General features: G+C 50.4%; 9 protein-coding genes across 9 annotated transcripts; 3 read left to right on the top strand and 6 right to left on the bottom strand.

Moving 5' to 3' along the window:
* Positions 1-194: 194 nt before the first annotated feature.
* On the bottom strand, positions 195-1,789 carry BO72DRAFT_453237 (uncharacterized protein). Its single transcript, XM_040945931.1, has 2 exons — positions 417-1,789; positions 195-251 (listed from the first exon to the last, which is right to left on the bottom strand). Exon 1 carries the CDS (start codon positions 1,434-1,436, stop codon positions 480-482), a length of 957 nt encoding a protein of 318 aa, XP_040795874.1. The 5' UTR covers positions 1,437-1,789; the 3' UTR covers positions 195-251; positions 417-479.
* A 251-nt stretch (positions 1,790-2,040) lies between these two features.
* BO72DRAFT_297183 (uncharacterized protein) lies at positions 2,041-4,321 on the bottom strand. The gene has a single exon (XM_040940416.1). It carries the CDS (start codon positions 4,262-4,264, stop codon positions 2,168-2,170), a length of 2,097 nt encoding a protein of 698 aa, XP_040795873.1. The 5' UTR covers positions 4,265-4,321; the 3' UTR covers positions 2,041-2,167.
* A 1,314-nt stretch (positions 4,322-5,635) lies between these two features.
* On the bottom strand, positions 5,636-6,028 carry BO72DRAFT_501488 (YqaE/Pmp3 family membrane protein; the record flags this gene model as incomplete). Its single annotated transcript, XM_040948987.1, has 3 exons — positions 5,636-5,657; positions 5,722-5,856; positions 6,012-6,028. The coding sequence occupies 3 exons, from the start codon at positions 6,026-6,028 to the stop codon at positions 5,636-5,638; spliced, it is 174 nt and encodes a 57-aa protein (XP_040795872.1).
* Positions 6,029-8,610: 2,582 nt separating this feature from the next.
* On the top strand, positions 8,611-10,239 carry BO72DRAFT_472870 (uncharacterized protein; the record flags this gene model as incomplete). Its single annotated transcript, XM_040947168.1, has 2 exons — positions 8,611-8,778; positions 8,827-10,239. 2 exons carry the CDS (start codon positions 8,611-8,613, stop codon positions 10,237-10,239), a joined length of 1,581 nt encoding a protein of 526 aa, XP_040795871.1.
* Positions 10,240-10,617: 378 nt separating this feature from the next.
* Positions 10,618-11,583, top strand: BO72DRAFT_463432 (H(+)-transporting V0 sector ATPase subunit c; the record flags this gene model as incomplete). The annotated part of the gene is made up of 6 exons (XM_040946593.1): positions 10,618-10,634; positions 10,755-10,767; positions 10,904-11,033; positions 11,136-11,292; positions 11,352-11,455; positions 11,519-11,583. 6 exons carry the CDS (start codon positions 10,618-10,620, stop codon positions 11,581-11,583), a joined length of 486 nt encoding a protein of 161 aa, XP_040795870.1.
* Positions 11,584-12,356: 773 nt separating this feature from the next.
* Positions 12,357-13,962, bottom strand: BO72DRAFT_453231 (mitochondrial 37S ribosomal protein mS38). Its single transcript, XM_040945930.1, has 2 exons — positions 13,558-13,962; positions 12,357-13,422 (listed from the first exon to the last, which is right to left on the bottom strand). Exons 1-2 carry the CDS (start codon positions 13,877-13,879, stop codon positions 12,644-12,646), a joined length of 1,101 nt encoding a protein of 366 aa, XP_040795869.1. The 5' UTR covers positions 13,880-13,962; the 3' UTR covers positions 12,357-12,643.
* A 412-nt stretch (positions 13,963-14,374) lies between these two features.
* Positions 14,375-14,735, bottom strand: BO72DRAFT_297028 (uncharacterized protein). Its single transcript, XM_040940415.1, has one exon. It carries the CDS (start codon positions 14,604-14,606, stop codon positions 14,412-14,414), a length of 195 nt encoding a protein of 64 aa, XP_040795868.1. The 5' UTR covers positions 14,607-14,735; the 3' UTR covers positions 14,375-14,411.
* On the bottom strand, positions 14,736-16,213 carry BO72DRAFT_521992 (guanine nucleotide-binding protein subunit alpha; the record flags this gene model as incomplete). Its single annotated transcript, XM_040949762.1, has 5 exons — positions 14,736-15,206; positions 15,265-15,523; positions 15,577-15,740; positions 15,834-16,018; positions 16,084-16,213. The coding sequence occupies 5 exons, from the start codon at positions 16,211-16,213 to the stop codon at positions 14,865-14,867; spliced, it is 1,080 nt and encodes a 359-aa protein (XP_040795867.1). The 3' UTR covers positions 14,736-14,864.
* A 5,893-nt stretch (positions 16,214-22,106) lies between these two features.
* On the top strand, positions 22,107-23,066 carry BO72DRAFT_501483 (uncharacterized protein; the record flags this gene model as incomplete). The annotated part of the gene is made up of 4 exons (XM_040948986.1): positions 22,107-22,223; positions 22,573-22,658; positions 22,713-22,942; positions 23,020-23,066. The coding sequence occupies 4 exons, from the start codon at positions 22,107-22,109 to the stop codon at positions 23,064-23,066; spliced, it is 480 nt and encodes a 159-aa protein (XP_040795866.1).
* Positions 23,067-25,153: the final 2,087 nt, after the last annotated feature.

The raw sequence follows: 25,153 nt of genomic DNA, 5'->3' as shown, positions 1-25,153 counted from the left end.
CCTCGGTTCCCAGACTCAGCGTGTCTCATATCCTCTCCGCGGGGATGTTGTGGGTCAGGTCACATCTCGGAGACTCGGACACTGCAGCCCCCATCGGCCTTCCCCCCTGCCGGCCAGAGATAGAAAAGAGGGGCTTGCATAAGTGGTCTTTCCACCAAGCCACTAGCCTATCCACTGTGTAGGTAATGTATGTAGTCGAGTGAATTCAGACTTACCATGTAGCTATATACTACAGGGATGGTTCTCAAGAAGTCAGTCAAACCCTACACTGTGCAACAAAGAGATAACACAGCAGGCTACTGGGACTGGGTATTACAAGGGTTGGAATATCTTACACATGACGGACGCAAAACATCATTCGTACTGTTACTTCTTTTTATTGAATCATTCTTATTCTAACAGAGGAAGCGGACTAGGCCAACCTACACACTCCAATCCAGTCAAAAGGCGACACTAATAGTACCGATCCTTGCCGCAACTCAGTCCTCTAGGGCATAATCCTCGACAGCCTGGAGTATTTGCCTGCCTTGTCGCGGGCTTTTCGTCAGCAGCCCTTCTCTGTGCCACACGCCCTGCAGCGTGAAGAAAAAGTTCCAGGCGTCTTGATGGCCGACGTGAGGACAGCTCAGCAGCTCAAGAAACTGCCGCGCGGCTGTCCAGCTGAGGGTTGCGACACTCGGACAGAGCGTATAGGAATCTGGGGGCTGGCTCGCAATCCAGAGCGCGAACCTGCACATGTGCACCTCCCAGGGACTTTTGAACTTGGCGTCGTAAGGACGGATGTCCCGGAGCACGTGCCAGAACATCTGCTCCAGGAAGGCCTTGGGCGTCAGGATCACGACTCCCGCCGCCCAACGGCCGATCCACCGAGTGGGTATCCCGCCCAGCAGGTCGAGGGCCAGCTCGGGGAGGCGGGGATCGGATGTCAGCATGAAGTTCTGGTCGTGGGCGGCGATGTTGCTCGGGAGGGGGATGCCATTCGGCAACTTCTCCAGGAGCAAAGATTTCGCCCAGATGTGTAACAGGCCGTTCTTCCACCCCCTAATACTCTCCTTGACGTTGTTGGGAGCGGTGAGGTGGCAGTGTAGTTCCGAGAGGAAGTATTTGTCGCCCTCGTTCCAGAGGGAGCACCTGCGATCGAAACACAATGCGAGCCCCCGGCCCTCAAGGAGCTCCTCGACACGCCGAGCGTTCTCGTCCGCGACGACCAGATCTATGCTCTTCGGATAAAGACTCAAGCCGTAGGCTCGAAGCGCCAGCTCTCCAACAAGCACACAGGGCACCCCCGCCTCATTGAGGAGATTGATGATGGCCAGCTCCGGTGGCTCCGTAACCGGCCCAGACCACATCGCCGGATCACAATCCATCATCTCCATTTCCTCTGGGGGCACTGGGTCGGCGGCGGGGGGTGGTGGTGGTGGTGATTCAGTCTTCATTTTTGCCAGGTCTTCTATGATAACTCAGTAGGCCTGTTTCTAGGGTTGCGAGAAGGAAGATAAAGCGAGCACGAGACTGCTTCCGTCAATCCTTATATAAATCTTCCAGGCTAACCCCGCCTGCCTTTATCAACCTGGCACGTATTCCCCAAACATCCGCTTCCTCAAAGAAATTCTCAGCTCCCCACTCGAAAAGCATCATCAAACTGGGATAGAGTAAAAAGAATGATAGCTCACTCAAGTGAGGCCGGGCCTTTGTGAGATCTGAACCTTGCCGACCGGAAAGAAAACCCCCGACAAAATCATGCGGTCGTAGAGTCAGGACAAAGATCTACAGCGAGGAATGCCATCTATCTTAGGTATACGCACACAACCATTTATCAAGCTGATTTTTGCAAAATCCTCTGTACTCTGATTTGTAGACCCAAAGAACTCTAGACGGTTACATGAAACTGGATACAAGCTCTCAAAATGCATCTTATTGAATCCATCCGCCTACCCGCCTAACAAACACTTTATACACAATGACAGCACGCTTTGAAAACATCTCCGCAGTTCCAACAATATCCCGATATATATAAAAATATATGCATAGATCGAATTGTTTATAATACACCAAAAAAAGAGAAGGACATCTTCTCCAGGAAGAAACCATAAAGAGCGATATCCCTGAAGAAGGAAAGACCGGCCCACTCACTACCCAGAGCGAGCTAAGCGAGCAGTAAGCCCGCTCAATCTACCCGGAGGATGAGATCCGAGCCCTGCCTCGAAGGTGTCAGGTTGCGCTGCTCCATTGGCACCGGCTTTCTCGGAACAGGCGGCCTCCTCAGACTGTCGGCGGACGAAACGGAGTCGAAGGACGCCCTGCGTACTTTGGCTCCGTATCGCGAACCATAACCGTCCTCCTCATGCCAGGGACCACGGGGCGCGTAGGTCCCCGCTGTCGGCTCCTCATCGGGCTCGGGCGTGACCCGGCGAATCTGCACCCTCCGGATATCATCCTGTCGCATAATCCGGGGCCGGGAAACGATTTCTTGCGCAGGGCTGATGGACCTCAAGTTCGGCATGCGTGGGAGGCCGACAGGGATCCGGCTGCCGGTCGGAGTCTCGTATTGCCAGTTGGGAATCTCGAGGTTCGGGGTCCTGATTTCTCGCACCGGAGTGAGGGGCCGCAGACTTCCCGAATGGCGTGATTCGCGTCGGGAGGGTTGGGGTCCTTCGCCGTATGTGTGATAAGGAATTGGGTCTGTGTCGTAGATCAAACGCCGGCCTCCCCCGGGGCTGTCGTCGAGATATGGTGACGTCCTAGCAGGCCTTGTGTGACCAGCATCACGATCTGTCCAGTATGCATCGGCATAATCTTCGTGACTCAACCTTGGGGAAGGATGGGCCGAACCCCCAACGACATTGTTCGAGAGGGAGGCTGTCTCCGCAGGGCTTCCATATCCTGGTCCTTGGTACCGATTTGGTCCTCTCAGAGCAAGCTTCCCTTCTTGGCCTTCTCGGAACCCATGCAACATAGCGCGTGGATGGGCGGGTAGACCGGCCACTGGAGGTCTTTTATGAGGCCGGTCGGGTTGCGGTTTGCGTGACCAAGTGGATGGACCTTGGTTCAACCGAGGACTGGCAAGGAAGCTGCGTGGCTTGGTGACATCCTCCTCGAACAGTGTTCCCACACTGCCGGGCCGTTTCTGCCGACTCCATCTTAGTGGCTCCGGATACAGCCCGTATGTTGGCTTTTCCGGGAGCAAGCTCGAGAGAGTCCGTGGAGTAGAATGCGCTAATGATGCTTCCGCATCAGAATTAGAAGATATGGCGAAGCCGATGTTGTGGGGACCATATAATCTCGTGGAATCCCCGTCATACCGATGTCGTGGTGTATCTGCAACAAAAGTTGGATTATGAAGCCTTGGTTCGAAGGGAGTTATCAAGCGTGACGTTTCCGAGTCTCTGTCCACGCCGCCGGGCATAGGCCTGGGTCCCGTTGGCCGCCGAGGCGGGAAAGCGAAATCTGGAGGTTCCGCCATTACTCCGCCAATCTCGAAGAAGTTTCTATCTCGAGCCTCTGCATCCCGACGTTTGTTCTTCCTGTACCAAAACAACACCAGAACTCCGATGAGGAAGAATCCCGCCATTCCAGAAGCGACAGATATGCCAATCACCGCACCAGCGCTAAGCTTACTGTGCGTGGTGGTTGTAGCGGCGGCGGCAGCAGCGGTCGAGGTACTATTGCTACTACTGGTGGTGCTGCTGGAGGTAGTCCAGGTGCCATTCGTCGAATAAATGATATTAGATATAGTGGTCGGATTGTCGAATGAGGCGATAAGAACAGAAGTAGTATGCTGGGTTCTAGTTTGAGTTTGAGAAGGTAGTGAGGTAGATGATACCGTAGAGACGGCACTGTGAGGCTCAGAGGAAGTGGTGACTATCGCAGTTGTACTCTGGGTCGACGTGATTGTAGCTGTTATTGTGGCATGGGTCCGCGGCAATGCTCCGGACACTGAGTCGCAAATGTCGTAGAGGTCGGAGGAGAAGATGGTCTTGATGGGACACAGCGACAGACTGCATCGGAACGCAGCCTCGCCCAAGGTATAGCCACTGGTTGTATTTGTCCGACATAAACAGTCGAGATTCCATGTTTTTCCACACGCATCATCCGGATAGTCGGAGATTACGAATTCGTCAACACACTCTCGAGCACATTTGGGTATTAGACTGGGAAAAGACGACGCTGTCGCGGTAGGATAAGAAGATTGCGATGTAGAAGCGAGACATGGAAGAAGTGATAGTGCTGCGATGAGTAGCCATTGAGAAAGAGACAATAACATTTTGTGTCAACCTAGAATTTAGGTTAGCATGTTGATTTCATGTTTCCATGATGCCATTAGAAAGCAAGCTTTCTTACATCAATCTGGACACTGCAGAGGTTCATCTGCCTCCACAACCATTAGTGGAAACGTGATACCATTCTACTGAAAGATTGAGACAAAGACACTGACAAAAGAGGCATGCAGTGCTCGAACAAACAAACAGATTTCTAGCACCGGCTCAAGTAAAAGAACATGATAAACTGATTCTGTGGAGGGAGGTCGGCAGCGTCAAGGGGGTAACCGTCCCATTTCAGAGATTAGAGACCCGCGTGTTCCACATTTTGCCATCGCCTTGTCATTGTGGGCGTCAAAGGAGACACGGGATTTCATGATGGCGCCGAGTGGCTGCAAAGCAACAAGGCCAAAATGTGAGACGGTAACAATGAGACTGCGCCCCCTGTAGGCGCTTGTGTGAAACATGGTGATTCTGTCATAGATGCACTACACGTAGTCAACCGATGGGATTTCTTCAGCATGATTAGCGCTTTTGAATGGATGCGGGGCTGGCAGAGAGAGTGATGTTGATGCGATACGCGCCGTGTTAGCGCCGATGCTGCAGAGTGTACTGAAGGATGATGTCAGGTCAGCTGACTTGAATATTCAGGGTCTATGTACTGCTCTCTGAACCGGTCTCACGATGAAGCATTAGTTGAACAAATGTCTTTTTATTTACATTTGAACGCTGATTTGTGCCTGCATATATTGAATCTTTAGAGGTTGTGTCTCTCCATTTTTTGTCTCTGTTCACCACTGTCCATCAATCGTCGCCTAAGTGTAATCTGGGAATAAGAAGGCCGCTCTATCTTCCAATCAGCTACCTTAATGTGCACCCAGATACACATATGTGGGGAACGATGGATTTTCACAAGTGATTTGAATTATTGCCATTAATCATTAGAAGCTGATCATTGCCAACAGTACAAGCAAAGCCCAGTATCACAATGAGCTGGTATCATCGAAAAAGAAAAAAAAAGTAACGAAAAAAAAAACAACAGAACTGCGACAGAGGAAACAAACATCAGAGACATAGGGAGATAGAAGATGGGAGAGATCCGACCCCATCGCCATAGTGTTTTGACAGGGCATCTCCACCCGCGTGGCTCGAGGATCCAGTAAAGCGCAGAAGCAGACGGTAGGTTAATTGGCGGGGTCGAATTAGGCTAGAGCCGGTCGGAAGCCCGCGGAACAATTAGAAGCTGACAACATCACGGACAACACTCCCCCCGCTCAGTTTGGAATGTTGACTGCCAATTGATGGGGGATACAATCGTGGGACGAAGAATGCTGGTCGACTGAACCGGGTGATCGGGCGGTGAACAAGCAGGCGGTCTAGTATTTGAAGATGATGTAACTGCAGACGCTAGTTAGCAATGGCGTTCCCAGCAACTCAACTAGTGGTGGGAAAGGCAACGTACAGCGCGTGGATAATACCAGGGAGCCAACCCAGGATTGTCAAACAGATGTTGATCAGCAGATCAGCACCGCATCCGCGCTCGAGGAAAACTCCCAGAGGAGGCAGGATGATCGCAAAGATGATCTTGCAGACGTCACTGTCCAGAAAAAAGACCTGTGTTAGCGGTGTTTCTTTGTTTGTCGGGTAAAGTACTATGGAAGCTGCCTGGGCTGAACTGCATCATAAAAAGTCCGGACCGCTGGCAAGCTACCTGGTCACTGAAAAGGGTCATTGCGGGTGGAATTGACTTACGAAGCAGTGAAAGGCATGGTGAATGGGAGGGTGGAGTGACTGTCTTGGAACAGTTATCGATGACGGTGGAACGTTGGTTTCTGGAGGCTTGATGCGAATGAAGAGTCTCAAGAGGTGAAGAAAGATGTGAGAGAAGTTGAGAAGAGAAGAAGAGCAAGAAGAGAAGGGAGAAGGAAGGAGCGGGACCACAGGAGTCTTTTAAATTCTGGGTGGGCAAAGCAACTGCCCGCTGGCTCTGCACCGACCACTTCGGGAGCAGGGCGTAGGGCGTCACGGTACCTACTACTAGACCAACTATTGGGTCTAATGCCTATTTCTGGCTAATAGACAAATTGGCGACTCCGTACACAGTACTAGTATTGACAGTACATAGCCCATAGCCATAGCCAGTGTACTCCGCCAAGATCCAAACCTTCGTTCATGCCATGCCGATGAGATGATCTTCTCGGTATGACGGCTTCGTGGGATGCATGCTACGTCATACTTGCTCAGCCTGCTGTGGCTGATGCGAACACCCGTTACTGATTGGCCTCGACGCTTCAGGTGAGCATTTGCAGCGTCAGTCCATCCAAGGATCGATGATGGTAGACTTTTGCGTCGTATCGACGTTGAAGTGCACTGAGTACACTGTTGGAGGATTAATTAGGTTACCATCATGAATGTCACCCGGTAGTCGCAAGATCCTCGCTCAGTAAGGGGTTCTCTCCTCAGCCTGCTAACGCCTGGCTGACTAATTCGCTGATTGCTAACTGTGAACCTACCCCATACCGAACCGCGGGTCTTCACGATTTGTGTCCCCTACAAATAAACCCTTCTGTTCCTTTTTCCCGCAAACTTTTTTGTTTTATTTAGATCTCTAATTTTGTTGCCTGGAAAACGCTTGGCATATGCGACTTTCTTTTCGCCATCGGCGGTCGGCTGAGGAACTCAAGCTCGGCGCAACTGAGCGAAACACGCTGCGCGATACCTTATAGGCTAATTCGGAGATGAGGTCATCTGTAGAATTACTCTTCTTCATGCTGGAGATTTGATAATAGTACGTAGTTACGCTTAGGAGTACTTCCAAACCCTCGCTGAGACCGGGGTCCAGCAAACTAAGTACCTAGTGGGCCCGACAGCCCTATGAACGACCCTGCACACGAATCATGACTGGAGAATATAGCAAAACAATTACACTCGCATGAGCTGTCGGTCAATGGTCCACCCGTCATCATTGCTTTACATGTACTCGTACATAGCAGTGTGGCTTTGCTGTGGCTATGTTTGCCTTCTTCTACTCCGTGCACTAATCATATCCATCGAGTATTTGTATCGATCTATTCTAGGAGGAACAGAAGTGAAATCATTTCACATGCATCTTATCTTCCGACACGCGTCACCTAGGCCACATTCCTTTGAACATCTTGAAACGTCATTCCCGCGTATCTTTATGCTTCTGATACCATCAAAAATACAATACTCATGTTTGTGCCAATGAGTAATCATAGACCACAAGTCCATCGTCACTTTGGGATCGGTAGGCCTTGAGTACGTGCTGGCTACATTCTGATTGCATGCTTCCTGTAGGGCAGATGGGAGTAGCTTATGATTAGCCAGTTTGATACTATCACTACCATGCAACCACAAACTTTGCCTGTACCTGAGAACAATCGGAGCCGGTAATTGTTGAGTTCCGGAGTCCCAGAAGACATCGCCCCCCTGGAAAGCCAATCGCCTTGTGCTATCTAGGCATTGGTGCATATGGCCGGGCGACTGCACGAGATGTTCTCGATTGAATAAGTTGGCAAAAAGCTATAACAATCCGTAGGTAGCACACTTCCACATCTGCTTCGAACCTGGCCGCAGCCGCGCATCTCCCTGGTCATCTTGTATATTCAGAGACATCAGTCGCATCGAGCCGCAAGGCCCGAGGGTTGCAGAGAAGAACGCCCCCCTCTGCATCGATCTACACCATATCTGCCATTTAGTCATCCGTGTGTCTAGACATGATGAAGAATCCTTCCAGAATCATCAATGATGAATGATGTCATAGCCACCCAGGGTTATGCAAATCGAAGGAAACAAGCTTTCTGCGTCTCCAACACCCTTGTTGAAGTGCCCCATGCTTGATCTACACAATCAATCGCGCACGGTTTTGGGTATTGCCATGCATAAAAGTCCTGATTGAAGGGTGCAATAGACACCGGCCTCGCATTAGTTATGCCAAGCATAATCCTACCGAGGATGGCAGGTTTCTTGAGCCGCTTGATCGTTGACAGGACTGCTGGTATGTGCGTGACAGTATGTGGCAAGGGCCATGACAGGATTGTCGCTAATCTCGACCACTGTAAGTATAGGACAGCCAACGATGGTTCACAAAATCAGTATGTTATGGTTAGATTTCGAGCCAAGAGGTGCAATGAAGCAAGCAGGTTCGGCCAAAAGACGAGTTCCAATCGAGAGGTAGGATCATTTTACACCGAGTCCCTAGGCGGTGAGCTTCCAAAACTCCACCGCTCCCTCCGCATTTCCGGGCCAGGATGACATTCAAGTTGCAATGCTCCTGACTTGTAGCTGGTCGAAAAATCTCAAGTTCGATTGAGGTATTCATGTTACTCCTATGTTACTAATGCTTGGGTCCGCCCCGCGCTCATTGCCAGCACGGCTGGCTTGTCGTCGCTATACAGATCGGCGCATCCCTTCCATTATTCGAAGGTCGGTCGCAAACACGGCTTCCAGTGCCCGCCCCATTGCCTATACTTGGCTCACGCAGACTCCAGGCGCGATCGTGCGTTTCTATTTCCTGTCCTCTGGATATAAATTGACCTCTCCACAGACCCCAGACGATATCATTTCGAGTGCGCCTTCTTACCCCGAATATCTACCACGATCCGATGATGTTCCTATCTTTCTCGTGACCTGCGCTTTCGCATCATGGATCGAGTTGTCGTCTCACACATTCCCTGAACAATGGATGAGCCACTTTTTTTCAGGGTCCACCGATCCTGTGAATTCTATCTTCGCAATTGTCGATAAGCTTCCTGATACTCGACCACACGCACTACAGAATGGGGAAAGCCCCAGCGCCCAGGAAGCCGACGGGATATCGGTGCTGTTAGTTAATAGGGACAATGTACAAGGTCAGCTCGCTGCGCCTCGCCGGGCACGAAGCATGGAGGCCACAGATTCAGGACTAGTATTCTCAATTCCGACAAGCGATACTCAGGCATCGAATGGAGGATTTAAGAAATCCATCCATGAAGTAGGCCTGCGACTTGCAAATACGATCTTCATCAATGGAAAGGAGAATACTCTCTTTGGAGCCCGTTGGATCTACAATACTGCTGCAAAGAGATATACACTCGACCGTGCGCTGGACTTGTCGAACTGCATTGTCACTTCACCAGCAGCGAACGTTAGCGACTCTTTCGAGCTTCCATTGTACCCCGTCGGGCAGCGAAGGAGGGTCATTTCCAGTATGGGAAACATTCTCCGTCAATTGTCCAAACATACAGATAAACACTCCCAAGATCCCATGCCAGCTTCCTTGGAGCTTGAGAAGGATCTCCCTCGCTACATTGCCGAACACAACATCACTGACCAAAGGGTCTCCGTTTGGGCTTTAATTGAGACGTCCGAGGAGGGCTACACGGCAGGCAAGGAGGCTTCTCAAGAAAGCCTTATCGAGGCGATCCGGAAGGGCGGTAAACTCCACCGAGTGATGAGTGGCGGAGGAGGATGGGGCAAGAAACAGGGCCTTCTATCATTAGACCCTGAAACAACATTCATGGAATCAACCCAGAAAGACAGGCTACTGGGGCTCGAGGGACTCTTTACTGCGGGCGATGCGGAAGTCTCGACGAATTCACTGCCGTCGCCTCCGCCGCCGCCATTCGAGATGCGCGGCTTCGGCGAGGATCTTTCCACTCTCTCGCAGGCTGCAGGGCCTGGCGACTACGTCCAATTCTTCGTTTCCGTTGAACCTAGTCATCCAGATTGGCCGGCATCTCGGACTGGAGGCAATGCCTTCCATTTCGGCGTTGTCTCGGACGCCGAGGCTGTTCCTTTGCAAAGGGAATCTGCTGAACAGAAAGACCTTCGGGTAGTTCCTGGCTACTTTGGTGGGCTGTCGGAGAAAGCTATAACCTACGTGCAACCCATGGCTGGGAAAGAGTCAACTGGGGAAGTGCACGAATCGAGCTCGAAGTTCGACATTCCAGGATGTCGGGTGGCATTAGAGCTGAACTGATGATCGGATCATATAGAATGGTTGCTAGTCATGTAAAATATTGTATTGATGAATTGGGGTATAATGAATGCAGCATAGTACTTCGTAGAGATCGCGGATAGTTAGGTCGATCCAGTGCTGATGTCAGTGGTTGGGGCAAATGATGCGGGAAGGCGCCAAGCCGCAGGTCACGTGGTAGCGCAGGTGGTCGGTGAACCTCTCCGAAGCAACCAGCGTGTTCGCCTTCCAAGCCTCCATCTCCGTCTCAGCTCTCCCACGCCTTCGCCTCATCTCATCGCTGTCGACGCGGCCTTCTTCTACCCTACTTTCACTTTTCTCGGCTGTTCCTATAGCTTCTTCGCATCTGTCAAACTCCAAACAGCCATCTAGACCAACAAAATGGCCACCGAACTTTGGTACGTAATCACCCTGGTTGACTCCTTTTCCCAACATCCCAACGCATAGCTTGTGCGATAAGCTATCAATCCTACCCATCAGTGCTCTGTTGCGGACTGTGCTAATTTGTATGGTTATAGCCCCGTCTATGCTGTGAGTTGACTCGCACCCCTCATCGATCATGTGCTGAAGCTCGACGGGCGACCGTCGGGTCCTCCACGAATGGAGCAACGTCACCTTGCACGAAACGAAGACCCCCTCGTACAAACAGCTAACTGCCGCCCATTAGCCCTTCTTCGGTGCGCTGGGTTGCACCTCAGCCATCGTCTTCACCTGCTTCGGAGCTGCCTATGGAACTGCCAAGGCCGGTGTCGGTGTCTGCGGCATGGCCGTCCTCAGACCCGATCTGATCGTCAAGAGTACGTTGGAAACCCTTTTCAACTTTCGCTGCAGCTGTGGAGGAGAAACCAGGCTTCTGCAGTCTATACTTGGAACTGAGCAACTAACGAGTGTGATAACAGACATCGTCCCCATTGTCATGGCGGGTATTATCGGTATCTACGGTCTGGTCGTGTCCGTCCTTATCGCCAACGATCTGAACCAAAAGGTGCCGCTGTACACCGGATTCATTCAGCTGGGAGCTGGTCTCGCTGTCGGTCTGGCCGGTCTGGCTGCTGGGTATGTTCTTTGGGCTTTGCTACGATTTCGAGCCGAGAAGCTGACTATTTATCTTAAAGTTTTGCCATTGGTATTGTGGGTGACGCTGGTGTCCGTGGAACCGCTCAACAGCCCCGTCTCTACGTTGGAATGATTTTGATTCTCATTTTTGCTGAAGTTTTGGGTACGTCCACCATATCTATAATATGTCTACTCCGGCACCACTAACCACCGATCCTCTTATCAGGTCTGTACGGTCTTATCGTCGCCCTTCTCATGAACTCCCGCTCGAGAATTGACGCCGTCTGCTAAGCGAACAATCCTAATGCTCGCTCGCCCGCACGTTCTCTGTGAGACTCGTGCGCGCACCGGCGATGGCAACGACGAGATGTGAACAAGAACCCGCGCGAGCGGTGCCCCGTCGTTGAAGCCTAGTGTTCCCCATGTTACGAATCGTTTATACCGTGAAGCGCGGATTTGGTCCAGAAATCCATTCTCAAGAAAACATGATCTTTTAACGTGATGTGTGTGTGTGTGTGTGTCTTGGTCGTCGGAAACATTCCCTAAGATTTACGTTACCGACAAGTGGTGGAGAAACAAGTTGATCCGCTTGCAGGGTCTGTGAGTTGAGAAAAGGGACGGCTATTGGATAGGTATATCAATCTCCCTCCTTTTCCATTTCTTCGCGTCCCTTGGAGCAGGAGAAGGAGATTATATGCCAGTGTAGACTACTATTAGTGGGATGAAGTGGCGAAGGGGGCGATGTTTGACTGGTTGGTAGATATTTGAATTTACTATTGCATGGCTAAAGGTTTTCTTTTTTTGTGTTTTATCTTTTGCGTTGCTTACATGCTTACTGCTTGCTTCCTGTACTCTATGGGTGTCATGTCGGTACTTGTTGAATCAATTGATCCTGACACTGAAATTGATCTGAGCTGGGAGAAGGGGGGAAACAAGGCCCTGGCAAATACTTCCAGGTATGAAGCATGCGCATCGCCTTACGAGCATAGATAAACGTCCGGAAAGAGTGGGTATGCACATACGCACATAGGATTACACGAACCTAACCAGCTGAGAACTGAGAATAATGATAATATGTCACATAGTATTGTCTATAAGTGTCGGTTGAATTGGATGACTAGTAGGTCGGTTGATGGGGAGGGAGATAGAGATAAGATGCATGCAAGTCAAGCAAGAAAAACGGAAGATATTCAGAGAAACCAGAGGTCAACGTTGCTTTCGAAAAGTTGTTGGGAGGAGGGGAAAAAAAACCGGAAATAGGGAAACCGGATTCATCAAAGCAACGAGACACAAAAGAAGAACAAAAAGAAAGCACATGTCTTGGGTTTGGAGAAGGAAAAAAGCAAGCCTCTTAAGACTTCTCCAACTTCCGCCTCAAGGTTCTCGTCTTCCGCAACAGCTTCTTGAACTTGTGCTTCTTCATCTTCAACCGACGACGTCTCTTTGTGCTGATGGCCTGCATGGGGCCGTTGATCTGCTGATCCTGCTGGTCGATGTAGCTGAGCTCCGGGTGGGCGGAGGGGTCCACGACATCGATGTAGGCCTCGACGATCTCCGGCGGCGCCTGCGCAGCCCCGGGGACGCCCATATCCTTGGTGGGCATGAAGGGGCCGGCGTGGGCCTGGTAGGTCTTGCGGCCATCGGGGAGGGTGGACTCGTGGATGGTCAGGACGGCGGAGTAGGTTTCCGTCGTGTTGTTGTGATGGTTACCCGTCGTCGTCGTTGGGGGGAGGAGCTGCTGCTGCTCGCTGGTGGTGTTGTTGTTGGCGGACATCTCGTTCATGGGGACCGGGGGTGGAGGAGGATGGAAGGGCCGCAGGCGCTTGGTGAGTTCCTCGATGGAGAGGGTCAGGTTCATGGTTTGAGAGGGTTGCTGGCCCTGCTGGCCCTGCTGGCCCTGCTGGAGGAAATTGCGGTCGGTCAATTCCTGCAGCACGGCCTGGTAGTGGTTGTGGTCGTCCTCGCCTTCCATGGAGTGGACAGCGGACGAGAGCGTGGAGATCACATCGTCGACGGCGGGCTTGCGCTCGGTGAAAATGGCGTCGAAGGCTTCGGAGGTGGAAGTCGGGGGCACGCTGGTGGAGACGGAGATGGGACGGTGGATGGAGAAGAAGGAAGCGACCTGCACATCTGCATGGAAAAGAAGAAAAAATGTGTTAGCAGCTGGAGTTCGGCTTCGGGAGCTTGTCACGTTGCTTTTCCCCCCATGTCGCAGTTTGTCTTTTGGAAAGTGGAAAACCTGTTCGAGCTGGCTGGCTGGCTTACCATGCGGGAGGAGGTGCTGGGTCGAGGGAACGCTGGGAAGTCGGGAAAATGCCGTCTGCTGTTGCTTGTTGGAGCCCGTGCGGACATTGTCCTTACGACTCCGACGGGTCGACTTCCCTGAGTTCACTTCCAACTCCAGCTTCCTTGCGCCATCGCTAGAATTCGAGGACGAGGAGGAGGAGTAGCGCCGTTGACGCACAGGCTGCGTTGAGCCGGTGAGGTTGTTCGCGGAGGTGGTGAGAGTTTGGCTTGAGGCGCGAGTGACGCCTGAGATAGGGGCAATGGGGGCCCAGGCCGCCCGGCGCAGCGAGGAAGAAAGCATTTTTCTGGTTTCCAAAGCGTCGTAAGGTCCCAGAAGCTGGGTAAACGAACTTGGCGGATGCGAAAGAGGCGAAACCGAAGTTGAAGTTGATGAGCCGATCATGCGGATCTCTGCTTAGCTCAGCAGAGATTTGCGGGATATTGTGGCAGGTCATGTGATATCAAGGCTTGTATGATCTCGAGTTAGGGAACAGATTCTGCCACCTTTGACCTGACACACTCCATCTGAACTAAATGGCTACAATGCCCAGCCTCTGTGATCTCCGTATCTCTGGCGGTAGTAACCATGTAAGTTGTTGCTTCCCACCAAGGGGGCTCAGGTGAGCTGCGTTGTTCGCACCACCACACAAAGGAAACCTTAGCAGTTTGGGATTTAAAAGTAGAAAAGTGCTGTTTATACTTTCGCAATGGGCCTATTGGCAATGCGCATGTTACAATAATTGCCACGCAAACTTGGATCGTTCCAAGATAGGACATACTACAACTGTAGGTCTTCGAGTGATCTAAAATTTGGAAGACGTGCATGATTGCCGTCAACTCGACAAACAAATGTTGTCCTTTATGTAACACTGAATAAGAGAATGAAGTAGATACATTGAAGAAAGAGATGGAACCGATGAACCCAATGAGAGGCCAAGCATTGGAAATAAAGGCCAAACGAAATCATAAGGTGTTGCTAAGGACGCAGACACAGACACAACTATATGGTATATGGTATCAATCTGCATTAGAAAGGAGATTCACGCCGCTGAATCGAAGATGAGATGCGTGCTTTTTTCAGTAGAGAAGAGCGTGGTGATAAGAAAGTCATCCAAGCGAGCCAAGGACGATCCTGAGAATGACAAGGGAAGAGAATGGCGTCGAGCAGTTGCGGACAGCACAAGGAAGTAATGCTGCTAAGGTAATATCAATAATATCTCGTGGGAGATGGAGATCCCACGGCCGCAAGAATGTTTCATTAGATATTAGTCATGCCTAGTAATACCCTAGAGTATTAAGGTATGGAGATTCTTCTGGATTATCATGTCTTGCACGGAATCCATGGTAGCTTTCAATAAAGTGGTATCGGTGGCGTTTGTATAGTGGATGTAAATCTCGCGGTCTGGAATCCGATTGATGCCTCGGAAGCGGTCGGCGAAGTATCTTGCTGCAGCATCGAAGTCGGTGTTCGAACCGTTGTAGTCGGGGAAATGATTAGAGACAGGCGAAACTTGAAGTTTCCCCTTGAAGAGATCAATCTTGTTCAAGAAGAGAATGATGGGCTTGCGCTTGAACCACTCGCCATTCACAAGTGATTCAAATAGCATCATTGCCTCATGCATTTGGTTCTGTGCGCACAAAATGGTTAGATGGTACTAGATCAGACAAAATGAGACCATGACTTACGGCATTCTGATCCTCAACAAGACATTGATCGTATCCTGATAAGGCAACCATGAACAAAAGGCATTGCACACCCTCGAAGCAGTGAATCCATTTCTTGCGCTCGGATCGTTGTCCGCCAACATCCATCATCCGAAAGTTCATCTGACCGAGTTCGAAGAGAGTTTCCGTTATTCCTGTCGTTCGCAACCGAGCTTGTAGCATGTCCTGATTGTCGGGGAGCCAACCGGGAGTAAATATCCGGTTAAGGGATTCGAAAAAGCTGGAAAGAAGGTTAGTTGAGTCGCTTAGGCTAAGCCGTCATTCGCCACTCACTAGTGTAGGTTATCATGAAGCGCAAATTCATGTCCTCGAGCCACTGCCTTCTGAACGCCTGAATCGTCCCAAATATCCCTCAAAGCATCACGAACTTTCAAATCCGAGAATGCTTCATCGGAGCCCACATCCGGCTCCAAATTGTCAATAAATTCACCCAGCGACTAAGCCCATGAGTTCAGTAATTAGTTTCTGGACCGTCAGATCCAAGCAGTGGACCTGGATAATAATTTTCATCGGTTTGAGGGTCAACTTACCTTAGTTGTTTCAAGTTGATAATCAATGCTCTCTGTACGCATAATTTCCAATAGAACTTTGAAGGCGATAATCAGGTTCGAGTAGATTACCGCCCGAGTCTGAATTCGTTCGTCTTCAGGAAATCCTCCCGAGTGGATGATGCGCATCTGTTTGATGATTGTTGACTTGCCGGACTCTCCCGCACCTGGACAGATCTGGTCAGTGCGAAGAACAAACCAGGCATCGGCGTGTGCCAAATCGCATACTTACCAAGGAGAAGAATTTTGATCGTTCTGTCCATCACTTTCTTGTCATTTTTGAGCGCCTTCTCTATCCTCACATTCCGTTGGAGGGCTTCTTTATCTCCCGCATCTACGGGCTTCGAACTCATACAACCCATTTTGCGATAGTATAATTGATTCCTGACAAATGTGAAAAGAAGTGTCTGTTTCCGTTGTGTTAATGAAGTGATTCCGGAAATTCATCCAAAGATGCGCGCAAAGACTGTCAGGTCTGAGATTGAATCAGGGATGCGCTCAGGCTGCGAGGAATGACCAGTCAAGTGGGTTACACTCGAAACATGTATCAGGTGCAGATCTGACTCTAAGTGGGGGAAACAGTGCCGCCATTCAAAATTCGGATTAAGATGAAGTCACTTACACTCGGGAACAAAGAAAACGTCTGACAAGCGGAGGGGTAGAGTTGCTATATCCGCAGCGTAAGATTAGACACGCTTCCACCGAGTTTATTCCTGCAGCAGCAGCGAGAGGCGTCGGGAAATTTGTACGTACACTGAGATATTCTATTTTCGCCGAACTATCCGCGGCTGCTGGCTCAACACTTCCCAGTTATCCAAGTATCGGTCTTGTGTGGCGGCCTATATACGACGATTATCTCCACGCGCAGAGAGTCCGCTGTGGATAGTTTCTCGACAGTATTCAGGTGGATTCGAAGGCAAGAAAGCTTTAAGGAGAAGCGAGTTGGTTGGCAAGAACGGGAGATTCGACGGCTACAGCTCCGTGCGACTTTGGGGCTTTGATAAGCGCAACGATGTCGGCGACAGGAAGAGGGATTGAGAAACTCGAGTGCGAGATAGGTGCGACGATATATTTATCTCGCTATACCCCTGTTGAATATGAAAACGAAGGAGAGGGTGTATTCCAGCTGAATGAGAGAAGAGTCGAAGGTAATCAAAATCGGAGTTGGCGTAGGAGGAAGATGTGCATTACTCCCATATCACAGCTGATGGGAGAGACGGAGGGAATTGTAGAGAAGGAGCAGAAAGGAGCACAGAGGATGAAGGAGGAGAAGTATCCTTGTCGAAAGCAGCAGATCGGTCTATAGAAAGAGTAATTGGTGGACAGGACGAGGTAACGGAGGTGTCGCGCAATTCGTTGAGATATTCCAGTAATCCCGATCGGAGTGGGTCGCAGTGCTTTTGCTAGCAAGGTCAGTCCAGTCGGTGGGTGTGGGTTTTCTTGGATCCTGAATGGCCCTGACGCGGCGCCTGTAAGACTTGTAATACGACAAGTGATGAGTGGTAAGATACTCAACTTCGTTCGTCCCAGGGGAGGTGAGAAACTCAACAGGAAAAGAGAGAGAAAGAGAGAGAGAGAAGAAGAAGAAGTGTGAGGGTGTTTTGAGGGAGTGTGAAGGTGGTAGCGGTGGTGCTAAGGGACTTAGCCATAAGTAAGCCCTTATGCAATTAGTGTCAGTTACCTAGTAGGTAGCAGTGGAGAGGAGATAACATGGCGAGCGGAGAGCTAGACTCCTTAGTCTCCGGTAGGTTAGGTAGTTGATTCGGTCATGTCAAGACTTAAGAGGGGCACCGGCACAGCAATAATACGAGTGGCTCCGGTGGATGAGGCCTGGATCCACCACTTGATTCTTCGCCCGCTCTTAGTCTGATTCGAGCCGATTGGAGATAGTACTAGGTAATGTAATATGCCATACAACAAGCATTGTGACCATACTGATACATACATACACGGCTTTACCAGCACTTACCAGCGCTTACCAGCACTTACCAGTATTGTACTGTACTTCAACTGGCTCCGACTGACTCGAGCTTCTCCTCTTGAGACCCAGTGAAGGTTTCATGACCTATGCCCATGCCATGGGTCTGCAGTAGACTGCAGTATCATGAGGGTCTAACCATGCCAACTACCGACCGGAACCAGCTTCGTCATCGTATGATTCAAACAAAGACAATGACTTTCCAGCCTAAGTCCCCCCTATATCGCCTTTCTCTTCCACCTTCAGGTAGTCCTATCCGTGTTTTGAGCTTGACTTTCACACTATCCAAACATAGTTCCTCTTACTACTCGCACACAACACCACGAGGCACGGGAGTACCGCGCTGCCATGCACGGATCGACGTATAATTGCCTTAGAGTCATACTGAACCTTATTCACAGCGCATGGAGCAAACCTTGGAAGGTGCTGACCACGACCTAAGCTGCTAACAAAGACAGTCTCCCAGTCTCCCTGGCTAGCTCCAGTGAATTGGTGGAGTCGAAGTCTCGTTCTCATGCGGTCAACCCTGGGTTTCCGAAGTCGTAGGTGATTTAGCTCTAAGCTCAGCAACCAACACAAGAGCCCTGTAGATCTCGATGGCTAGAGATCCCACTGTAGATTGCCATCCAGCAAATATATAAGAGGCATGCTCTGTTAGGGCTGCTTTGGCTCACCGAGCATCATGTCCAGACTGGGAGCAGATCATCGTCAATTTATTCAACAGCATACAGGTCTGGACCTACCTACCCGACACTGTTGAATCAACAATCGGTGTATACATCAGCATTGAGGAGCTCGACTGATCAAGAACAAAGACAAAAAGGCCTTCGATCATCGGCTGGCTAATGGGCTTAGGCGCGGTTTCATCTATCGATCCATCTATCGATCCTTTCAATAATCAGTCGAAAGAGCGAACCTCGAACTGATCCAGCGCCATGCTAGGACCAAGTAGGCAACAGTATCAGGATTCAGGAGGCGGCGCACGAACCTAGCGTAGGTACTCCGTAGGTAGTTTGGTCCAACAACCTTTGGAGTGCCAAACTTTATCCCACCCAGATCATGATCTGTCATGATTCCGAAGCGACCTATCAATAGTTTACCTCCGGAGCAGTTACAAGTCGATTGCCCCGAGTGCCCAGGTTGCCCAATTACTAATCACATGGATGATAACGACGGATGTATGGTAAGTATGGTAGGAATGGTAATCTGTTCTGTGTTGATACAGTACCACGCAGATGAGTCGGTCGGGATTGCAGGTTTCCGGTTTCATCAGAGCTGCCAAGCAAGGAATAATACACTGGTGGAGGGCGCTAAGGCAGGGGAAGCTATGAGTCAGCAGCCGTCGGCATGGACCAGGTCAATTTCGTCCCAATCTGTTCGCGGAGGATGGCCGGTTGCGGACTCGACCTACAGTTAGAAACTTACCTGAAGTACGGAGTAGCATCAAGTAGCATGGCAAACTTGACGGAACAGGTAAACATTGCGCATTCCATGCAACCCTTAGCGGGAGTGTGCGCCTCTCCCGGACATATCATATGCAGAGTGTTCGTAATGAGATGGTCCAGGGAGAGGGGATCTACAGGAGCGAATCTCGGGCATCCACCCCGGATTTGGCATGGGGAAGTGTCTATCTGAATAATGATGCTAATTGATGAGCGGCAGCATCCGCGCAGCTGCATTGTCCCTAGAGGATCCATATTGCATGCCACTGCCCTGCAAGACCTTTAATGATGGACCTTTCACAAGTGTGGTTAGCTCTACCCGAGAAGGCGCCGCTTCTATTGTTCAACTTAGACCTCATTGTTGAATGAACTATGCTCGCGCTGTCGGTAGATACTGGGATATAGATTCAGAGTGCTTGGGATGGGTCAGACCACTCACAATTGTCCTACTTCGTACTCGATGCAGAACCCACGGGCGCTATGCCAGGTCTCTTAGATCTAATCGCAAAGCACGTGAGATAGTGTTGCCAATCTGTATAGAGGCCTGCCGCATTCCTCGAGACAATGCAAGGGAATAGCCGTGAGGAATGAACGAGTCACAGACATTCCGGAAGGTGACATGTAGCTTGCATTCACGCGAGAATTCTGGGTGACAATCACAATGTTGAGATACCAAGACTCTATCGCAGCCACGACCGCATTTGGTTTGATAAGACTTTTACTGCTCGCTTTTGTCGGTCACAGACGGAGAATGCAGACTCAATAGCTGTGGGGCATGAATGACAGACCTGTGCTACGTATCTCTCTCGTACTGACTGCAACAAACACCCCCCCCCCCCCCCCCCCCCCCGGCAAGAAGATTGTCGTGACGCCAGCGAAACTTTAACATAACTCGCATTGATCTAAACTCGTCAATTGAGATAATGTCACAGGTAATTCGAGGGTTGAGGATACACACTTGTAGATGGAATCATAGATACACATATACAGCACAACACATACAGAGTCACAATGGTCACAATACCGACTGCTTTGGTAATTACCAAGTAAAACCCACAGTTTGCGCCCCCCGGGAACCACGTGCTCCGCATCGTCTTGTATTGTTGGATCCTTAAATCGGTAGTGGTTTCACCATGGAGTGGCTTCCTTAGTGAGTGCCTGCGCTCTTCCATTGGCCCCACACCCGGAGCAATCAAAGGGCCTGACAGGACGCACTGAGCTTCGCGGCACATTTACCCCTACTCAACAATCAAATAAGTTAATGTTGCTGACGGTATAGACTACCCTTCTTGCGTGGTCGCAGACCTAAGCACTACGCTACGCATAGTTCCCAATTCTCAGAAATATGTTCCTTCCATCGACAGCTGGGTTTGCTGACCGATCCTCAGGTCCAACAATTGACTGCAGCTCCCTCAAAGTGCAACAGTCTATATCCCTTCTGTGTTCATCGATGAGTGTCGCACCATGCTAGACAAGCCTTCCCACACCTAGAAATCCTTTCGCCCACCCCTATTTTCCCAGTTATGCTTAGCCAGCTTAGGCTGTTGTGATCCCCACAGGTGGAGGGGGTCCTCTTCTGGTTAACGGGCAGCGTGGCACACTCCAGCCGGGTTTCCATGCATAGAAGCATACCCGTTAGAGGCCTGTTCCACCCCATTCATTGGCGAACCCTCAAGCCATTCGCGTGGTGAGAAATAAGAACTGTCAGTTCAAAATGCGGTCTACATCCGGGTTCCACCAATAATGCAAAGCTCTATGCTTTTTTCAACGGCCGCTGGGGACCGGAAAGGGGAGTGATGTGCGCCCATCCTCATCCTTCCGAACGCGAGCAAGAGGCAGATCATTGGTAAACAACCTCCGAGGTTGCATTGTCAGCTTGCTTACCTTCGGCCAGGGGATCTTCATTTGTCGCTAATAATATCCACAGCACAACATGGCGTGGTAATTTGTTGAATCTATAGGTGCTGGAGCCGGCTATTCGTCCTGCTCCTGCTCGAACCTCCGCACTTCTGTCGGTGAGGTCCGGTACGGATGCAGAACACTCTCGTAAGCACCCTATCAACATATTCCCAATCGACAAGCGAAAGTGAGAACAAATTAAATCGAAAGGACGATATGCCGCGGCTTCCCCGTATTCAAACTTTAAATCACAACTAAATCATAACTACCAGGAGCCGGCGAGACAATTCGGTCTTCCTTACCAAGCTCGAGCAATACTTGAACAACAGAATCCACTATCGCCACAAACAACGCAAGCTTCGGGATCCTGGTGTTGATCACAATGGCTTCGTTTGCCCAGGGGCGGTGGGCGGCCGAGACTTGACCAGGGTAAAGCGGGGGGGGCCGAATTCTCAGCGAGCAAATCCCGTTCCTGTCAAGTGGATAGCTGAAGATACAGCTATGGCTTTAGTACGTAGCCTGCTAACCATGTTTCCCTGACGAGTGGCCTGGGACGCTGCTGTCATCAAATGTCAGGATGCGGTTCATAGCATGCGAGCTCTTCTACCGCGATGGTCCTCCTTAACTCCCTCCCATGAAGGCCGGGGTCAAGTCAAATATTCGTTCTGAGCATTTACGTGATGAACCCAGAATGGTGGTGTCTTGAGCATCGCTTAATTTTCCTGCTTGTGGTGCCGTCAGATTGGTAATACGTGCCTAAGATGGCCCAAGCTTCAAGGTCGTCTTATTGTTCATTGACAACTCTTACCCTATTGTGGGTGGCAATGAGTGAACATTTATCAGGAGGATGAGCATAACATTGTTTTTATTTGTTGTGAACATGCGGTTATCATCTCTGGTAACCAGTCCCCACAACATGTGGCACTTCAACTCTTCATGGCGCGCGAGGCTTTGAACTATGGCATAGGCGTTCCATGGCTCGGTAGCAAGGATCGAGCCGAGCTGACTGGTCCTGAAGCTTTCCACAACTCGATTGAGCTTCTGCTGTGTTTCGTACGAGTCATACGAGAGAATCATCATGTGGAGTCCTATGGAGGAGAGAATAACTTACCTCTAAGCGACGGACAACTACCGAGCAACCTTGAACCATCCTTCAGCGCGCGAAAATGGACCCATTTTTAGTGCCCTATCCAGGCTTTATGCTCATGTTGTGACAGCTGAGTCATCCGCACAAGCTCAACTAACTGAATAAGTACATAATGTAGTTACGAGTAGCTAGCCTAGTCCAGTGCATTAAGATTTCCTGGGGAAATCAATCATTATGTCTCACTGATAAACGATAAAGAAACTGACAGACACACTCCGGTTGGGAAGGATTCTATCGCACTGAACTCTATCTCAGGCTGACTGCATATTCCCCATCCTTTGCCATTACGTGGTTGCGCGGCGGACGGCCAGTGAGATGAGCAACCAACTACCCCTGAACAGGTCAGTCCAGCCTACTTGAAGTCCGGCATACAATTGCCAATTGACACCATGTAGCAATCAGGATACACCACATTGTCAAAGCCAGCCATCAGACCGTTGGACTCCTGATATCGAAAAGAACCAGTTGTACTACGAATATCTCGATGATCACAATGATGCCTTCAGCCTCCTTCGCGCTCTATGTGGGTATAGGGAAAACTCCTTGCTTGGCTTCGCCAGCTATGTCCTCTTCTCCATTCTTTCTTTTTTCTCGGCTGCCTACTATTTCTGGTCCCTAATGCCTTGTATGTTACCAGCCGTTTGATTTCATTACCCCTCGTCCGACTCCTGACCGGTGTTTTTCGCTGACATACAATGGTAGACGAACCTTCACACCACAACCCGGTATCGATTGTCCTGGCCACCTAAACCAACAATTGCATAACGCCCCTATTTCGGACCGTTTTGACTGTGCGAAATGACGATGTGTGTTTTCCGATCGGTCACATTTGCAGAATCGCCACTTTAACACGACCCGGAGCGGAGATCTACATGCGTGACTCTGCCGTAAACAGAAAACAACATCAAAAGCCATGAGGGTCTGCCGCCTGAAGTGTCTGATAAAAGAGCTTCGGTACTGTCGGCCGCACCAATCAGCGCTCAAGATCAGACGGTATGGGACAGTGATATTCATTTGAAATATGACAGGTCTCACGAGGCTGTTGCGCGGCACCCGCACTCACCCTCCCCCCCGGTACTAGATCAGATCGACTCCAAAAAAGAATTACGACTAGACTTGCTCCTTCCATGTACATACCCAAACAGGCTCGAATCGAAGGACTCTCTGTGAATGCCTCTTCCGTGGCCAGATATTCTCCAGCCCAGGTGCTCCATCAATCTGGAAGTTGCTTTACCCGGTCGACGGAGTGTTTTCAGCATGGAGCCGAGCTGGGCATGACTCCACCATGGCTGTTTCCCAGGAAAGCTCTCCCACACGGTTGATCTTGCAGACAGCAACTTTCCTCAACATCTACCAGGAAGACCTAACACAGAGCACGAGTCTTGGCTAGTCTCGAGCAGATAGGCTCACCTTTCTACCGACTGAGCACATGCGGCCACAGGGTGGGTGATACGAGTCTTCAGTGGCTCACTCAGCCCACTCGGGCTACGTGCTGAACGCAGTTCCATGAATAATACATTATGGCGATGGAACTTATACGATGGCAGGATACTGGTTAAAGCGCTCTGCTTCCAACCGGCAGCGATGGGGCATAACCTAAGTCACTGTTGATTCTTGTTTCACTAATTTGACCACTCGGCCACAAACTTGGGATGAGATGTAAGAATAACCTAGATTTTATGAGCTCTTCGAAGGCTAGCAGTAGCTTTGTTTGCAGGGGTAATTGAGACTCCTCATGGGTCTCTAGTCTGCTGGCCCCCGGGGGCCTTGATCTGTCCTTTCTCCAAGCTCAGGGAGACTTCTGCTTTCGCATGTGTCCAGTGCGGCTATAGAGTAACTCATCTGACATCTAAAAGACATGTAGTCTTGCTCAAGAGTATTAATTATTACTCTGTACCAGTGACTCCTGACTACAGCCATCTCGTCCTATTGCCAGGGAGTTCCAGGAAGGGCTCCCCTGGGAATCATCAACGCAGAAACGCACTGTGATAACTCAGCCATACAATTCATTGGCAAAAGACAATAGCAAAGGTTCTCACCATCCACATCTTACCTGATACCAAGCTAATCAAGATGCCAGCCGGGTGCAGTTTTTCCGACGTTTCTGGGCTCTAAAGCAATGTCGAGATGTGAGAGGTTTATGTCCCCGTCATTGCTCGCTTGACGAAGTAGGAGTCACCACTTCATTGTACAGATCAATCAGATGGATAGTGGTACACGCCCGGGTCGCCTCCGACTTCCTCCGGACCGTCTACCAGACCTCCTGAGCGTATAGACATGAGTTAGCAAGCACACCCGGTGACTTCACCAGCACACTCCTGACTGCGGTGCAATGGTCGGGTTCTCGTCTCGATGAAGAGGGTTCCGAGCCCAACTTTGAAACCACATCGCACGTCACCACAAGCGAATGATTGCACGCTACCACCGTTCTATTCCCACCCCTCCCCCCTCGGTGTGATAGTAGCCCGATCGATTGCCGGACGCATTTCCTCGGAGTGAGTGATGGCTACTCCGACAGCGCAGCGCCAGCAGCATCCACTGTCCCCGAGCCGTTCATCAAGATGTTCTACATACTCCTTCCTCGACCAGTATAGCCATTCTCCACCACTCTGAGGGTCGTTACCCAATAAGACAGTAAGCCTCGATAGACGACATTAAGCAAGTTATCAGCAAAGCCGTCCAATCGCCTGGAGCAGACCACGCGCGGGGGGGGGATAAGATAGCTCTGAAATGCTGTGCAAAACTTTCCAGTCATGAATATGGCTTCAAAAGCCTGAACAGAGTCTGACCATGTAGCCGTGGCCGCAGTCCCGGCTTTCTGTGCTCTGGGGGGGGG

Source organism: Aspergillus fijiensis (assembly GCF_003184825.1).
Source record: "Aspergillus fijiensis CBS 313.89 unplaced genomic scaffold BO72scaffold_87, whole genome shotgun sequence".
Taxonomy (NCBI): Eukaryota; Fungi; Ascomycota; class Eurotiomycetes; order Eurotiales; family Aspergillaceae; genus Aspergillus; species Aspergillus fijiensis.
Note: the sequence above shows the minus strand (reverse complement) of the source record. Positions and strands in the feature narration are given on the sequence as shown.

Excerpts from the sequence above, each read along its gene's own strand:
- BO72DRAFT_453237 (XM_040945931.1), bottom strand. The coding sequence starts at position 1,436 with ATGAAGACTGAATCACCACCACCACCACCCCCCGCCGCCGACCCAGTG.
- BO72DRAFT_297183 (XM_040940416.1), bottom strand. The coding sequence starts at position 4,264 with ATGTTATTGTCTCTTTCTCAATGGCTACTCATCGCAGCACTATCACTT.
- BO72DRAFT_453231 (XM_040945930.1), bottom strand. The coding sequence starts at position 13,879 with ATGCTTTCTTCCTCGCTGCGCCGGGCGGCCTGGGCCCCCATTGCCCCT. Across the intron at positions 13,423-13,557 it reads CCAGCACCTCCTCCCGCATG|ATGTGCAGGTCGCTTCCTTC; the intron begins GTAAGCCAGCCA and ends TTTTCCATGCAG.
- BO72DRAFT_297028 (XM_040940415.1), bottom strand. The coding sequence starts at position 14,606 with ATGCAGATTGATACCATATACCATATAGTTGTGTCTGTGTCTGCGTCC.